The sequence below is a fragment of the Natator depressus genome, chromosome 4, assembly GCF_965152275.1.
Source record: "Natator depressus isolate rNatDep1 chromosome 4, rNatDep2.hap1, whole genome shotgun sequence".
Lineage (NCBI taxonomy): Eukaryota > Metazoa > Chordata > Testudines > Cheloniidae > Natator > Natator depressus.
This window is the reverse complement of record NC_134237.1, coordinates 98247616-98264045: the sequence shown is the minus strand read 5'-3', so window position 1 is coordinate 98264045 and position 16430 is coordinate 98247616. Positions and strand designations below refer to the sequence as shown.

Below are 16430 nucleotides of genomic sequence, written 5' to 3'. Positions count from 1 at the left end.
CGTTCCACCCAGAACCCTCCAACAAGCCCTTGTGCATCCAGATCCCCCCGCAGCTGAATCCCCCACTGAACCTCCCACACCCAGATTGCCCCACACAGAAGCCTCTCAATCCACATCTGGATCCCCACACACTAAGCCCCTCCACACTTGGATCCTGCCTTGCTGAGCCTGCCTGCCCACACCTATTGCACCTGGCACGGAGGGGCAGGGCCCTGGGGTGTTTCTGGGGCAGGTCCGGTCCTTGCGCTGTGTCAGGGATGGGTGCAGCCTCACCGTTGAGTTCGTGTTTGGGGTGGGGGGAGCTGCACAGTAATCACTCACCTCCGTGCAGGCAGTGGCCTGTGCTCCCCAATATTATGCTGGAACCTCCACATTTATTTGAGAAATAAAATGTGCAGAATTTTAAAATATTGTGTGCAGAATTTTTAATTTTTTGTCATAGAATGCCCTCAGGAGTAACCATGGTGAGTGAGGGAAATGGGGAAGGAAATTGAAACTACCAGAGAAGATAAAGGGCGGAGGGGCATAGTGAAGAAACAACAAGAACACCTGTGTCAGAGCAATAAAAAAAAACAAATGGAAAAGGGGCAGAGGGGGTACAAAAAATGAATGGAAAAAATAAAAAGAGGGGAAACAGAAGGGAGATGTGAGAGAGAAAATGTTCAGAGGAAAGGAAAAAAGATGATGACAGCTGGGTCAGGACATGATCACAGGGAACACGTACAGGGTGCCCACCTGCTAATCGAGCCCCCAGGGGATAAAGGTTGGGAACAACTGCGTTGTTATAAGGTGGAAGGACTTCTTGTCCTGTGGCTGTGACATACTCAGTGAGGCATTCCATGGCCTCTCTGTCCCCTTGTGGAGCCTCTGACCTGGAGCCTAATTGTTCTGTAGCATTCAGTCTCTTGAGCAAATGACGACAACTAAGTATATGCTTTTTACGTTTAGTACACAATACTGTAGGTTGAGCATAGTTGCGCTAGTTGTTTAATCTCAACACGTCAGACTTGGGTGTAATCAGTTTTCAGTTTCTAACAGAGAAAATATTAACTGGTAAAATTCTCCTTTCCCCAGCTATATCTTTGATCCAGAAGATGTACAATCCTCGAGATACCCCAATGAAGTAAACAGTTACAAACCAGACAAGCAAGACGGCAATAAATTCAAAGGCAATCAGAACAATGAAACTCCAGTGCATAAAAATGAACTGCAAAATGATGAGTTACAGAGAACAGAAAATAAAAACAGGTTCAATAACACAAAAGAGGCCTTCTGGAACCACAAAGGAACTGCTCTTCACGAGGAAGGGCTAGGAAACTGCATTGAAAAGTTTGACAATGCTCACAGTGGTGTCAATTCCTGTAGTGGTACGCATCCCTTTCCTAATCACAACACAAACCGAATCAAAGAAACCATCAGACATGGAAATTCCAGCCAGTCAGCAAGTTCTTCTTTAGCCAACAGGACAAGAGACCTCTGCACCAATGGACTCTCTTTACCAAATGAATCTGGCAAAGACTGTGACCCAGAAACAGGCAATCACAAGAAGCCAGACTCAGAAGAGCCAGAACATTCTCGAGATGAGAACTCGCAGTCTGCAGGAGAAAACAGCTCTCTCACAGAAAGTGCAATACTGGAGACCCAAAATGATGCCATCCAATTACCAGACCTGGATTACCTCCCACGTGATAGCCAAACCAGAAACTATAATGCTCCTGAAAAGGACAGTTTTTCAGACAATTACACCCATTCAGACCAAAATGCAGCGTCTATAGTGATAAATAAGGGTGAGGACCCTGGCCTAAGCCTGCCTTTGCACATGAAGGAAAATTATGATTCAGTGGAGAAAGCTCTTAAAACTGAGTCTGTAAATGTATGCGTCAAAGAGGACATGCCTGATGGTCTTGCATCTGAGGGCCTCATAACAGAAGCACAAGAGGAAAAGCACATTAACCATAAAGAAATTAATGGAAAAATTGAAGAGGAGGAGGAGGAGGACGCAGAGGTGGCAGAAGCTCTTGCAGCGCTGGAAGCTGCAACCGCGGGGGAAGATTACGAAGAGGATGAGGAGTATTAGATGGAGATTTCTTTCTAACACATTCATAGTAAACTTAGTTCTGGAGCTGTGTGAAACACTAATGAATGCATGTGTTGTACAGAACAGACAATTATTGTATGAAGCACAAAAAACAGAAGGAGCTGGGACTAGAACTCTGATCATTTAGCTGCTAAAACACAGTCCTTTACCACCTGAACTGAAGAAGAACTCCCTTGGCTTCTGGTAGTAATAAGGCCCATATCGTTCCCATAGGCCACAAACAAGAGCGTAGCATCACTCACACAAAGCCAGCATATAACAATATAGTTCACGTGAAGGTTTTCTTCAGTTGACTCAAGGGCTTTCACACACCTCAAGTTTCATGTTCAAATGAATCTCAAAGCACAGCTACAAAAAACAGAGTTTCCCCATTTCTGGTACAAGCCATACAAAACCACAGAACTGAATCATTTTAGTGTAAAAATATACAACTGACCCTAGGTTCAAAAACCTTTCAGCAAACTGTGACTAAGAAATTAGCAGAGCTGTGAGATGCAGTCACAGTGAAACCCATGTGAAACTTGTCTGGTTTCATGCTTTGCAAGAAACTAGAATCACAATCTCTTGACTCACCAATTGTTTACAAACGGATTTTGCCTCAGCCTCCCAGAAGAAGCAAAACCCATTTGTTTAAAAAACACCCACAACCCAGTGAGGGCTAAATTCATCCTGCTGTAACTGGACTACAGTCCCTAGACTTATAGCAGGGAGACAGCTGTCCCCAAATCAAGTACCTACTACACTTTAGAACTTTTGAATCTCTACTTTCAGAAATGTTTACCCTTTCTGGATAATTTCATATTTTTAGTTTTCAGTTAGTATGTTAAACTTCCTCTTGTACAATTTCCGGTTGAAAGCCTCGGAGATATGGAAAATAAACTCTTCATGTTTAAAGTCACCAAATGTTGGATGCTGTCGAATGGCTGAGATAGAAAATGTGGTCCAAGTTTTATATTGTGAATTGATGGCTCCTGAATTGATTATAAACTGTTAATAAAATAATTGTTTTAAAATTTAGAGAACCATTATCTGTTGACTTTTATACTTTGTTAGGTTTCTAAATTATGCAACAATTGCTAAGAAATAAACCTTCAAAGAAACTTAATATAAAACCCATCCTCAATTAATGTGTGTGAAAATTACCGATTGTTATGTCACCTTTGCCTGTGCAATATATGCTACTTGCCTCCAGTCTATATGCCAACAGTCTATTCAAGTGAGGAAATGATAATGGTACGATGCCATTGTAATTCTGCTAATTTTAGTCAAAGGATCAGAATTCTGAAGGTAGAGCTCATATCTGATCTATACTAAGGCCTTTAATCTTAGTCTTTACTTAGACCTGGAGTATACTTACAAGTTAGGTCAACATAGTTACTTTGGTCAGGGGTGTGAGAAAACCAAACCCCAACCGACCTAGCTATGCTTACCTAACTCCCAGCAAAGATGCAGCTATGTTGACGGAATGATGCTTCCGTTGACCTAGCTGCCATGACACGGTGTGCCCTTGTTCCCACACTGTTGGAAAAACCCCTTCCATCCATCTACGCTGAGTCTACACAATGAGATTGTGCCAGCATAGCTAGAGTGACACGGCTATGCCAGCACAGTCGCCAATGCATAGACATATCCTTAGTTTTTCCCAAATAGGTACTACAGTATGAAATCCATATTTCTGCTTCCCAAAACACTACACATATTCCTGCTAATAGTGGTTTAAATTACTATTGCTTCAAGAAAGCCAAACATGACTGAAAATGAAACAGTTGGCACACTGTATTGTCAAAATAAAAAAAGCTCCATGTGTTCTTAATACAGAACATTAGCCTCAAAAGACTGTCCCTTTCCTCTGCCTCCCCGGCAGTGGCTGCATTTCAGTGAGAAGTGAACTTCTTCTTGTATGTGTTTAGTCTGTAAAGTGCCTGGGTGAAAAGCACTGTCAGAGATATTTCTGTGAAACTGAGACATGTTAAATGATAATGTTTAGTAAGGCAAAGTTATACTTACTAAATCTTTTCATATGTGATTTTATATATATACATATATATTTACTGTATTACTGAATTCCACTTGTAGACAATTTGTACATTATAGATAAACCAGTCATACTAGGAAATTGCATATATGCCTTTATATTGTGAAACTACATTTTATGGAAATGTAAAATCTGAATATTCTTCAGTTGATATTTCTCATACTGCAGCTGGTTAGTAGAAAAGAACTCATCTGTTCACCAGGCTTATTAGAAAACTTAATGAAGGAACAATATGTTCTGCATAAAATATAAAAATCAGACCATACTAAGTTGTGCACCATAATTCTGCTGTATAAAATCAAAAGGACATGTTCTAGTGTGTAACAGACTATGCTACTTGGGGTATATTGTACTGTATTCTTTTTCTCATTGCTGATACAGTATGTAGGCAGCACTGCGGGGAGACAGTTTCTCACACAGACAAATAATGAAAGGAAGTATTCTTTGCATACTTGGACTGCCCATCTGCATACAACAATTTCAAGGCAACTTAAAGCACTGGATTTCCACTTATTGGATTTAGTCAGTTAATAATTTGGGGGTAGTGGAGTTCATTTCAGTGTTTCAAACTAAGCTCCCCCCTTAGTTAAATAGCCTTATTTGCACAGTAGTTTGATAATTAATGACCCAGGCCCACTTCATTAAAAAAATGGACATTCCATTGAAATGGACCCTAAAGTTTCACACTTGTCATTTTTGGCCTGATCCAAAGCCACTGAACGGAAGTTTTTGACTGACTTTGGATCAGATTCCTTATGAACAGCTGCTTTTTGTTTCTAACTTCGCTGTTAACATGGTACATAAATGAAGAGCGGAAAGGAGTATAAACAGTTTACTGGAGTGCCAAAAAAAAAAGAGAGAAGCTAGTGGGTCTTTAGGTAATTCAAAAAATACATACACAGACCAAGTATCTTATATAAATATGGGACATTTAGAGGTTGTATACCAGGGCTCTTTTCCAAGCAACTTTTTTTCTCACTTACTAGGATTTGTTCTCCATTTAAACACTCCCTGTTTCTCCAAATTATTCAACATGTTTAAGAAGCATAAGTGTAGGCAACAGCAGCCACAGTAGCCCTAATTCGGAACCCTTGGGAATTTTCTGTGACCCTTATTTGCATGTATTTGAACCCTAGGTTCTCCTGTAGAGTTCACCTTGACCAGCTAAAGCATGTTAAAATACCACTTGCCCTCTCTGTGCTAGGATTTTAAAACACCTTAGTTCAAACTTGTTAGCCAACGTATTTTAAAATACACCTTTTGCCCTAGTACAGACATACCTTTGTAACCCATGCCTGCTTGGTGTGGCACTCTGTCCCCAGATTACACCTTTGAAAGCAAATCTACTCGGGTCAAGAACAGAGGCCTTGAATCCTGATTTCTTGTGAACTCAAAGCTCCCACTGACTTCAGAGAGAGTTCTGGTCAGATAGGGAAACGCAAGATAAGTCCACGTGCTCAGTTTGTAGAAAAGAAAAAAGCAGTCTATGTTTTTCTTCCTTATAAAGCATGTGGAGATTAACAAATTAACACAAAAAATGGAGACCTGGAGTCTGCATGCTGCAACTTGCAAGGAACATAGTTGGCAGGGAATAGGTTGGAAAATGGAGATGAACGAGCTACATGGAAAGGCTCCCCTGCAAGCTGCCCTATTGTTACCACCACCCCACACATCCACCACCAGCCATAGCAGCACAGGAGGACCAGTAGTTGCTCTGCCATTGGTTTATTGCCACCAATGGGCTCTTCCGCCATGAGTCAGAGCATTGAATGAGATCAGTCACAGTTTTGTAGAGGATCATGCCATGTAGTATTGCTCCTCTTCCCAACCCCTGGCATCATAATTCGTGGGAACTGAGGGCAGCCTCCCACTTAGCCGCTTTCACACTCTGCAGGGTCGTACTGTGGTTTTATGGGCAGATTTGCTCTCGCTGTCACCCCTACCACTGAGCAGCTAAAGCAGCATATGAGCCAGTGTTACGGCCCCTTTCACTGACTACAAAGAATAGTTATTAATTAATAACAACCAATGTCAAAAGGGAAGAGAAGCAGCTTACCTCTGAAATAACCCTGAACTTCCCCTTGTTCCCACAGAAGCACAAATTCTGTATGTTTTCCCCTATAAGTTTTCAATAACTGTGTAATCAGCAAGCCTTTTTCAGCCCTTTAAAATGCAGTCATGTAGAAATGCAAATACTATCAACCTTTACAGTCCATTTTATTTTTGCATAAAACCTCTTAGTCCAGCAATTAGTGGGAATAAAATTTACTACCCTGGCAAAGCAGAGGACGTAAGCAATGTTCTTGGAAATTTAAGCGTAAGCTGCATGCACAAAACTATACCTTTTAAAATGACAGGTTTCAGAGTAACAGCCGTGTTAGTCTGTATTCGCAAAAAGAAAAGGAGTACTTCTGGCACCTTAGAGACTAACCAATTTATTTGAGCATGAGCTTTCGTGAGCTCACGAAAGCTCATGCTCAAATAAATTGGTTAGTCTCTAAGGTGCCAGAAGTACTCCTTTTCTTTATACCTTTTAAGAGCCCCTCTCCTCCCTTTGTAGCGGTTAAAAAAATCCCCAAACACACATCAGAAGCAGCTACATAATAAAGAGCAGAACTACAAGTAATGTAAATACCATTTATGCTCCCTCTATTCAGAGGGATCAGTTTTAAGCAGAACTCTAAAAGTTGCAGTCTTCCATTGCTAGCTTTCATGTCAGTGTGAGTGAGCCTCTTGTCCGCCTGTGTGCTAATGGGAATAGACACTTTATGCATTTCAATGTGGCCTAATGTAAAATCAAACATATAGGAACAAGAATGCAGACCATAATTACAGGAGGGCAGACTCTATCCTGGGAAGCTGTGATTCTGAAAGAGACTTGAGGGATGGTGTGGAGGGAAAAATCGGATGAAAATGAGCTCCCTGGGTAACTCCAAGGGTTAATGCAATCCTTGGATGTATAAATAGAGGAATACTGAATTGGAGTAGGGAAGTTATATTACCTCTGCATTAAAGGGAAAGTTATGGGGTCACTTGATCACAGTCTATAAGTATATACATGGGAACAAAAATGTGATAATAGAGGGCTCTTCAATCTAGCAGACAAATGTATAACAAGATCCAATAGTTCGAATACACAAATCAGACTGGAAATAAGGCATACATTTTTAACTGAGGGTAATTAACCACTGGAACAAGTTATCAAGGGTTTTGGAGGATTCTCCATCACTGGAAATTTTAAAGCCAAGACTGGATGTTCTTGTAAAAGATATGCTGCAGGTGGATTGATTTAAATCACAGTGATTATATCACAGATTTAAATAATAATTTAAATCAGCAAGCAAGAAACCTTGATTTAAATCATTGACTTTTCCTTAAGAAAATAACTAAAAAGTAAGATTGATTCTCATTGCTTGATAATTCTTTTGCTAGCCAGGAGACACCTATGCACATTGATTTAGGCAATTAGGTAGCTTAACATACACTGATTGAGATTCTTAATTTTACATTTGTATTATGTTATAAAATGGTGAATGATGGGTTTCTTATCTGCTAAAGGATGATTAATTTTTTGTGATTTGTGTCAATCTGCACTTGAATGGAAACTGGAATTCAATGTAACATGTTCTTTTGTGCACTCAAATTATTTTTATATGTTAATTATCTTAAATGTGCAGGATATATAAGAAAAAAGTCTGTTTATCAAAACATGTTTTGCATTTAAAACCAATTGATTTATTAAACAAAGGGAGTATTGTCTGTAGTTAGTGAACTGAAATGATTGTTTCTGGTTACCGTGTGCTTCAAGATTTTAGAACTAGCAGATCATCCTCTCACATCTCATGTTTATTAGAGCTGGTCAGGAATTTTCCATTAGAACAATTTTCCTGTAGAAAATGCCCTTTTCATAATGTTGAAGAATTCATGGGAAAAATTTTATTTTTCCATCAGGAAAATCAAAATAACAGCTCCCCACCTGCCTGCCTGAAAGATCCTGAGTATTTCTTTCTGCCTATGGTGAGAAAGTGATAAGGCAAGCAGCTAGGTAGCCAAAACATTCACGTTGGCTCCCCGAAACAAAATTGTACTTGAAATCCTTTCCTGTGAAAAATGTCACATTTTTGACTTTTCAACCCAATTGGGATGACATTTTTTAAAAACCACAATTTTTCCCTCAGGAAGGGATTTCTGTTTTCTGCACATCTCTAGTTTTTTTTTTTATTCAGAGATTGAATGAGAAAAAACAAACTTTCCTGCTATTTCAGCTCCCATTCAGTTTCTCAACTCTGAATGAGCTAGTCATTGAATGGAACTAGCTGGACAATGTATTTAATTTAAATCTAAAAAATTGATTTCAATAAATAATACAGTTTTTGAATTCTTTTCTTTTCTTTTCTTTTCAATATCAGATTTTGATCCACCCTGATAGGCTCTAGTTGGAACATAAATTAATTCAGGGACGTCCTATGGCCTGCATTATGCAAGAAGTCTGCCTAGATCACAATGGTCCCCTTTTGGGGAACCTACAGTTCCTATTGAAATTAAATACAGCTGCAATGGTGCTGAGCACTTGCACATCTAGTGCTCAGCACTTATAAAAATCAATATTGTATAGCAAAACAAATATGAGAGAACTCGGACAGTGAGCAAACAAATTACACCATAGTCCTCATGTGACTCTTTTTTTTTTTGCTTCCTGATAGGAAGTAAGCTTGTATTTCTTGAAAGTCTCCTTTCCTCCCACTGCTTGTGGAATAAAGGGTCACGTCAACGGACAATATGGAGAACTGAAGAATTACTGTAAAGTACGGCAAGAATCTATGCTAGGTCCAGGGTTGTTGTTTTTTTATAATCATTAAGAATCAGAAGAGGAGATAAAGAGCAAAACTGTGCAAGCTCTGCAGGGCTTGGTTCATGCTCATGAACTGAACAACACAGTGCAGTTTACAAGAGTTTGACAACAACCTCACCTCTTCAGATTCACTCAGAGAACTGTGTCCCATGAACTCAAAGATCCAAGGGAATAAACCATCTGCAGAGGGGGTAAGGAGAGTGCATGATAGCTACCCACAGATGTTGGAAAGGTGTAACTACTGAAAAGGAAGAGGAATTTAGGGTGACAAAAGGTGATATGAGTATATGGGATGAAATTCGGAAAGAAAAAAAAATAGGCTAAGCATCTGGAAAAACCTAAACTGTTAAATGTATTAAAAGCCCTAAAAGATATACTGTAGGGAGCACTCCTTAATTGGCATTTGGCATGGGAATAGACTGTTGCTGGTAACCTACATATTAGGTCTTTTCCATCTCTACTTTCTAAGAACCTATGAATAAAGACTGGATAACATCATAGTTCTCATTTGGGGAATTTCTCCCCCCTTAGCCATGAGGTGATAATAAAACTACCAGAAAGTGGTGCTAACCTGAGAAATGCATAGGTGTGTAGGAGAAAGGGGCTGGATTGACAACACTAGGATATTGAAATTCTCTACCCATAACACAAAACCACTGTGGCCTATACCGCTTTACAAGCTCCCTCATTCTGCCTGTCCCTGACCTAGAAGGGCCATCTCCAAGACTGAGGCCTTGTCTACACTGCCACTTTACAGCGCTGCAACTTTCTCGCTCAGGGGTGTGAAAAAACACGCCCCTGAGCGCTGCAAGTTTCAGGTCTGTAAAGTGGCAGCGTAGACAGTGCACCAGCACTGGTAGCTACGCCCCTCGTGGAGGTGGGTTTTCTTTCAGTGCTGGGTGTGCTCTCTCCCAGCGCTGGTGCCGTGACTACACTGCCACGTTAAAGCCAGGGCAGCGCTTTAACGTTGCTAGTGAAGACATACCCTGAGAGGATATTACACTTAAGAATCTTTAATCTAACACAATGTGGTTGAAGCGGTGACACTTGAAGGTTAACAATCTAATAATAAATTGCATGTTTTGTCAAAACAATACCACTGGCTGTTTAGGTTCTAGTTAATTTTTACTGACAAAATCCCCTGCTTGTGCAGATATGTTTAGGTACGAAACAAAAAGATAACATTACTGCCCAACTAGGTTGGCTGGTTTTGCATTTAGGATAAGATGTTCATGTGACAAACATCCAGTCTGCGTGAGTCAAAAAAGGACTGTACTAAAAACAAACCTAAATGATCATAACAAAAACAAAGCTAACAAAAGCTGTTGCATGAAAATCTTTAAAAATCATGGTCATAATAAAGACACTGGATTTGTGACTCGTTACAACAATCACCTACTAACTAACCTACTCCTTTATCCCATGACTGCAGAGGTGTTAACTGCCCACTGCACCTTGAATGGTCTCACAACATTTTTGCTAAAAATTCTATTCCACCTTGTATTTAGCTGTGACACTGAGTATCTTTCCTAAACCTGAGGAAGCGCTGCAAGCTCCAAAGCTCATCTCTCTCACCAACAGAAACTGGTCCAATAAAAAGAAAAGGAGTACTAGTGGCACCTTAGAGACTAACTAATTTATTTGAGTATAAGCTTTTGTGAGCTACAGCTCACTTCATCGGATGCAATAAAAGATATTACCTCACGCACCTTGTTCCAGACACACACGTTAATACTGTAGCCTACAAAGGTAGGTAACTAATACACAATCAATAGACCAGGCAACAAAACTACTGAATAAAACTAGAGTTTTGACATGAGGGACATGGATCCTGTTGTTTTTCTTTGTGTTGTTTATTTTAAAAGAAGGAAGAAGGAGGGCTGGGGAGCGGTTGTATGTTTTTGTTGCTTGTTTGTTTTAATACCTAACAAGTTAAATTAGGATTATGTTGGCATTACAAAAAGTTTGTTTGAATAATCAGCAAAAATTGCTACAGCTCCCTCTGCTGTCTGCACATATAGATTTCAGACCTTCCTGTGCCGAACCTGCTCATTTAACACAGGTAAAAATATTTAAAGTTTTTAGAATAGATCGGTATATTTATTTCAAAAAGAGAGGCAGGAGAAAACACTATATTTGTATTTTTTATTTATTTGGTTTTCATCTATTGCCATGTTTTGTTGCCATTAATGGTTTTAAAGCATTTTTATGGCAAATCAAAATACTGATGTCCAGTCATACTTTGTGAGGTTCCTTCTGTGCCTTTGTGACATTTGCTATTTACATCATGACCACACAGTGAATGTTCTAATAGTTTGTCATGACAAAACACTAGCAAAACTGAATTCTCTACTCAGATATTTCTGTTACGCTCATCCCCATGTTATCTAAGTAACTTGAAGCAATAAGAATGGGACTGGAAAAAACAAACAGCAGTCTTTGCTGAAGCCCCACCCACTGTTGAAAAAACAGACCCTTTGATTCTGTCACCCAACACCAATTGCTTGATAGACCCTCCATACATACAACTGATGCCGACAACCCTTTGCCAGTGCAAGCACAACTGATGCAGATCCCCACACATTGCAGATCATAACCACAACTGATGCAGGTCCCCCACAACTGATGCACACTATGCAACAATGCGCCTCCCCCCACTTTCACCCACAAACATACTGACACACTCACCAGCCCCCACACTGTTATTCACACAGACTGGTCTCCTCTCCCTGACACACACAAGCCCTCCCAGTGACATACCAGTCCCCACCAGACCCATCACAATTGCATTATCTGCTCCACCCCCTCAGGCCTGAGGGGACCACAGCTCTCCACACTGGCTCCTCTGAGCTTGTGCTCCCCAGCCCTGTGCTTGCAGGAGGGAGCAGTAGCTACTCCAGGTGCTGAGGAACATGAGCACATGGAGCAGCTCTGATCAGCCAGGGGAGTTGAAGGGAAGGAGACACAGAAGTGCCGTATGGGGGTGTGGCACTGTTTCTGAGCCCTGGTTTCCATACTAAACAGTTAGTGATAAACAAGACCTTATTTTACTCTTACCAGAACCATCAAAATAATCTAAGTGCACTGTAGCTATAATTAGATTGCATATTTTAATATGCAACAAAATTAATAAATTCTAAATAAACATCATAATGAATTGAATGAACTCAAAACAATCATAAGCTTACCCAAAGTTAGACAACATTCATTTATATCTGACTGATTTCTGATTTATTTCCCACCATATTTGCTATCCCTTGGTATTCCATCTACCCCAATGCCCCTGCCTGGTAGTTGTTATTAGCATTGTTAAGCCATCAGTCACTGTTTTATCCATTTCTATAAATTCAAACAAGCACTTTTAAGAAATTGAATCAGGTTCTCTTCCACTCTTACATCTGCACTAGTAGCAATGGTGGAAGCAGCTGGAACAGGCCTAAGATTACACAGTGGTACTGTGCCTTCACTTGCACACCCACCACTAGTGGAGCTGTATTAGTCATAGTGCAAACGGGGACGACTTCCCAATAATTGCTACCGTACGCACCTAAGCCAGTTACTTCCTACAAGTGGAGGTTAGGTGGTTATTTGTAAAAGCAGCATTGTTAGGGCCATTTTGCATCTCACTCGTAACTCTAAGGAGACCTACTAAAATAAATGAGTTTTACTCCTCTCATTTAAAGAATTGCTATGTGTTCAGTACAGACATAGCACTACCTCTGCCGCTGTAGGCAGCACTGCTGGATATCGAGCACCTTCAACCAGATTCACCAACACAAAAGAAACAAGGGTAGGAGGAACAAGAAATACAGAGATTTGGGAAAGGGGGAAAATTAAAGGCGGGGGGGCAATATCTAAAGAGAAAAACAAACAAAATGAGGGCTTGTGTACATACAAAAATTGTACTACTTGAAGCCTTTAACTAGTAAAGTAAGTTAAACCCTGAAGACTGAAAATCTACAACAAAATATGCAGAACATAAAGGAGCAGTGCTAAAGGGACTGAGACAAATGAGGGACGATCTCACCCACTATAGTACTTGGGTCCTAGTTCCATCATCCTTACTCAGGCAAAATTCATTCTGAAGTAAATGGAAACTGTGCAGAAAGAAACCTAAATCCAGCTGCAACAAATCAAATTTAATCTGCCCGTCCAATGGGATGAGCAAAACATTGTGATAGGTAACAATTCTGTATTTTATCATGGGGCACTACCATTCCAGTATACTGAAGACAAGAGAGAATAAACTGAAAAGCATGAGGGGGAGAGATTCAATCAGTTAAGCATCCAGGAGACTAATTGGCTAAAACTTCTCCTGTGTACCTACTGCTCTTTGCAACTCCCCCAGCCTGACTCCACCTTCCTTCCCTCCTTCCACTGCCCTGCCCACCCCACCCTACCCTACTATGTGGCCCCAATCCACCCCCCAGGCATGCTCCTGCAACCCTAGCCCCCCCTCCGGCTCCAGCCTAAAAGGGAGGGCTCCCCAGGCTCCTACCTGCACTAACTCCCCCTTCCTCACACTGGAGTGGTGGCTGCTGCTGGCCTGCGATGGAAGGACAACTCCACACGTGCTACACCTACTCCAGGAACTCTGCCCTACTCAGTGCATGCAAGGGCACCCTGCAGCCAATGGGAGCAGCTAATACTGCCACTTCCGAGCACAGTGATCTCTAGCGGCAGAAGGAGGAACTGCGGCAGACAAAATTACTGAGCTGCCTGTGGGTGTTTGTGTAATACCTAGTAACCCCCACCTTTCCTGCAAGGAGCGGGAGGTAATAGACGCTAGGGGCATGGGAGCAGCTGCTGCTGCTAGACACAGGGTTTGATTAATTATCACACCCATCTTGAGGGAGCATAGAGGAGAAGATAGACTGAAAACCATGATTTATCCTTTTTAAAGTCTCACTACTTGCAGGCTAATCTCCGGATTTTTGCAATCCTGTAGCTACAATGGATATTGGGAGTACATGTGTGCGCATGGATGTAGTGGCTAACTAACAATCCATTGTTCTTTGTACGTCTGGTTACATTCCAGAGGAAAGAACATTCGTGCTACAGACTTTTAGCAAGTTCTGGTTTGTATTATTAGGGCAGACCTCCAGGTCCGTAAGTGCTCTGAAATCCACATGTATTGCCTTGAAATATGGTTTCACATTTCACAATATTTTTTTGCTCAGAACTGGGAATCAATCCATGGAGCTGATCCTGGCACACGGATCTCAGTTGCTGGAGGGTTCCCCCCCCCCCCATCACACCCAGTACCCCTTTGGGGGAGTCAAATTTAGAATGGTATTTGCCAGAGCTTAGGGTTCATTTTATGCTCACACCTAATGTTCCTGACCTAAATAGAGTACACTGAGCATACGCAGACAAAGGAGTTAAGAGGAGCTGAAAAAAATATAGCTGCATAACTCAAAGGGATATGCCTAGTCTTTGATTACAAACTACACAGTGCTAGTTCAAGACCAAGCCTCCTCCAGAACAGAAATCTGGAAAAGGGGTGAAAGCATATTGCTAAATTCTCTGTCAGAGGGTTTTTTAAAATTATTATGGGGTAATGTAATCAAAGTGTTTTTGAACAAAAACAATTGGACATATTCAAATACTTTGTAAGGGGGTTAGGAGACAGGAGTGTGGGGAATACAGGGAGCAAGAATTATGGGGAGGGGTAGTAGGAGGGGGCTCAGCTGAGGGAGCAGGAGGGGAAGAATAGGACACTAGGAAAGGGACATGGGGGGGGCGTGGCTGGGGAAGTATAGGTTATGGGGCACTTGTCAGTCCCACAGCTTCCCCTCTTGTGTGTGGTGCCAACTCTGGTTGAGGGGGTATGAGCCCCTCTCTTTACCTTTGTGTGCCAGGATCTGGGGCCTCTGCCCCTCTATAGGTGACTAAATCCCCCTACTTATCCACCTTATGTGAGCTAGGCAATAAGAGGCCGTGACCCTCTGGGGTATCTCAGCCCCTCTCCCTGACCAGTGTGTGTCCTCTGAGCTAAGCTGAGCTGTGGGGAGGGATCTAAGCTCTTCTCAACCTCTTCCCCACAATGTAAGCTGGTATCAGGGGGCCTTGCCCCTCGAGGTCTGAGCCCCACTCCCTGCCCCCTATGTGAGCCAGGATCTGGGGAAGCCCTGCACTGCTGGGTAGGGAGTAGAGAAATACAGGTATGCTTACAGAATACACCATGAATACACTCCTGAGACTGGACTGGAGCTGAGAATGGGCATGCTTGATGCACATCACAGGCTCTTCAGCACAGAGGAGGGGGAATGGGAACACTCAGGTCTCTGGAGCTTTCTATGCTTCAGATGAATGTATAAAGCCCCTTCCCTCCTTCAAAAGTCCCCCTGTGACACTCTGTACCTCAGGGGAACACCCTACTCTTCCATGTTCATCTTTATAAAATGATTGTGTGGTATCCAATGCAAAGTTTGTCATGTTGGGTGTCTTCAGAAGGCTCATGATGCACTGAACATGGTTGTTATAGTAAGGTTATAATTTCATATACATAGTTATGAGGCTGAAAATGTATCCTCATAGCTTAAAGCGAGCCCATGCAAAAACTCTCCAAGAACAGAGAGGCAGTTCACACCTCATCAGGGCATGGATGGGACAAACCCTCAAGGGAGTCACCCCTTCCTTTGGTCAGTTTGGAACTGCAATGAGGTAATGTTCACCTGACTCGGTGGGGTGGAGGGGGCAGAAGGCAAAGCCAAGAGGAAAGAAAGGACATGATAAAAGGGAAACTCATTGCCATGCTCTTTCTCCCACCTACATCTACAGACACCACCAAGCGACTGAAACACTGATCAAAGGGGAGAGCCTCACAGAAGAGCAACCAGCCAGCCCGTGGTGAGAAGCATTCAAGTTTGTAAGGACATTGAAAGTGTTACGAGCAGCTTAGAATGCATTTTGCTTTTATTTCATTGGACCAAATTTGACTTATGTTTTGACTTATAATCACTTAAAATCTATCTTTATAGTTAATAAATTTGTTTTATTTATTCTACCTGAAGCAGTGGTTTGCGGTGCGTCAGAGGCTCCCCTTGGGATAACAAGCCTGGTACATATCCATTTCTTTGTTAAACTGACAAACTCATATAAGGTTGCAGCGTCCAGCAAGTATAACTGGGCACTGCAAGTTGGAGGCTCCTAGGGTTGTGTCTGGGACTGGAGATACTGGCTAGTGTCATTCGGTTGCACAATCCAAGGAGCAGCTTACATGCCAGAGGCTGTGTGTGAACAGTCCAGGAGTGGGGGTTCTCACAGCAGAGCCGGGTAAGGCTGGCTCCCAGAGTCAAGGATTGGAGTGACCTAGCAGATCACTGGTCCAGATAACACCAGAGGGGAACGTCACACCCCCTTTCAGCATTACCCTGTGCTAGGGATCTGGATCAGCAAAGCAATTGACGATGATTGATTTTATACTATATTACAGCAGAAGC

The 16430-nt window shown here is 41.8% G+C and overlaps 1 protein-coding gene across 4 annotated transcripts in view; it reads left to right on the top strand.

Moving 5' to 3' along the window:
• PGCKA1 (PDCD10 and GCKIII kinases associated 1) overlaps nucleotides 1–3076 on the top strand; it is a 64332-nt gene extending 61256 nt beyond the window's left edge. For 3 of the 4 annotated variants that reach the window (XM_074950120.1, XM_074950122.1, XM_074950121.1), the window contains one exon: nucleotides 1075–3075. In XM_074950120.1, the coding sequence (XP_074806221.1) occupies nucleotides 1075–2077 (1003 nt within the window). In that variant the 3' untranslated portion in view covers nucleotides 2078–3075. Of the gene's footprint in view, nucleotides 1–1074 lie in introns of all 4 variants that reach the window. The other variant, XM_074950123.1, reaches the window with a different exon arrangement.
• The last annotated feature ends 13354 nt before the right edge of the window (nucleotides 3077–16430 follow it).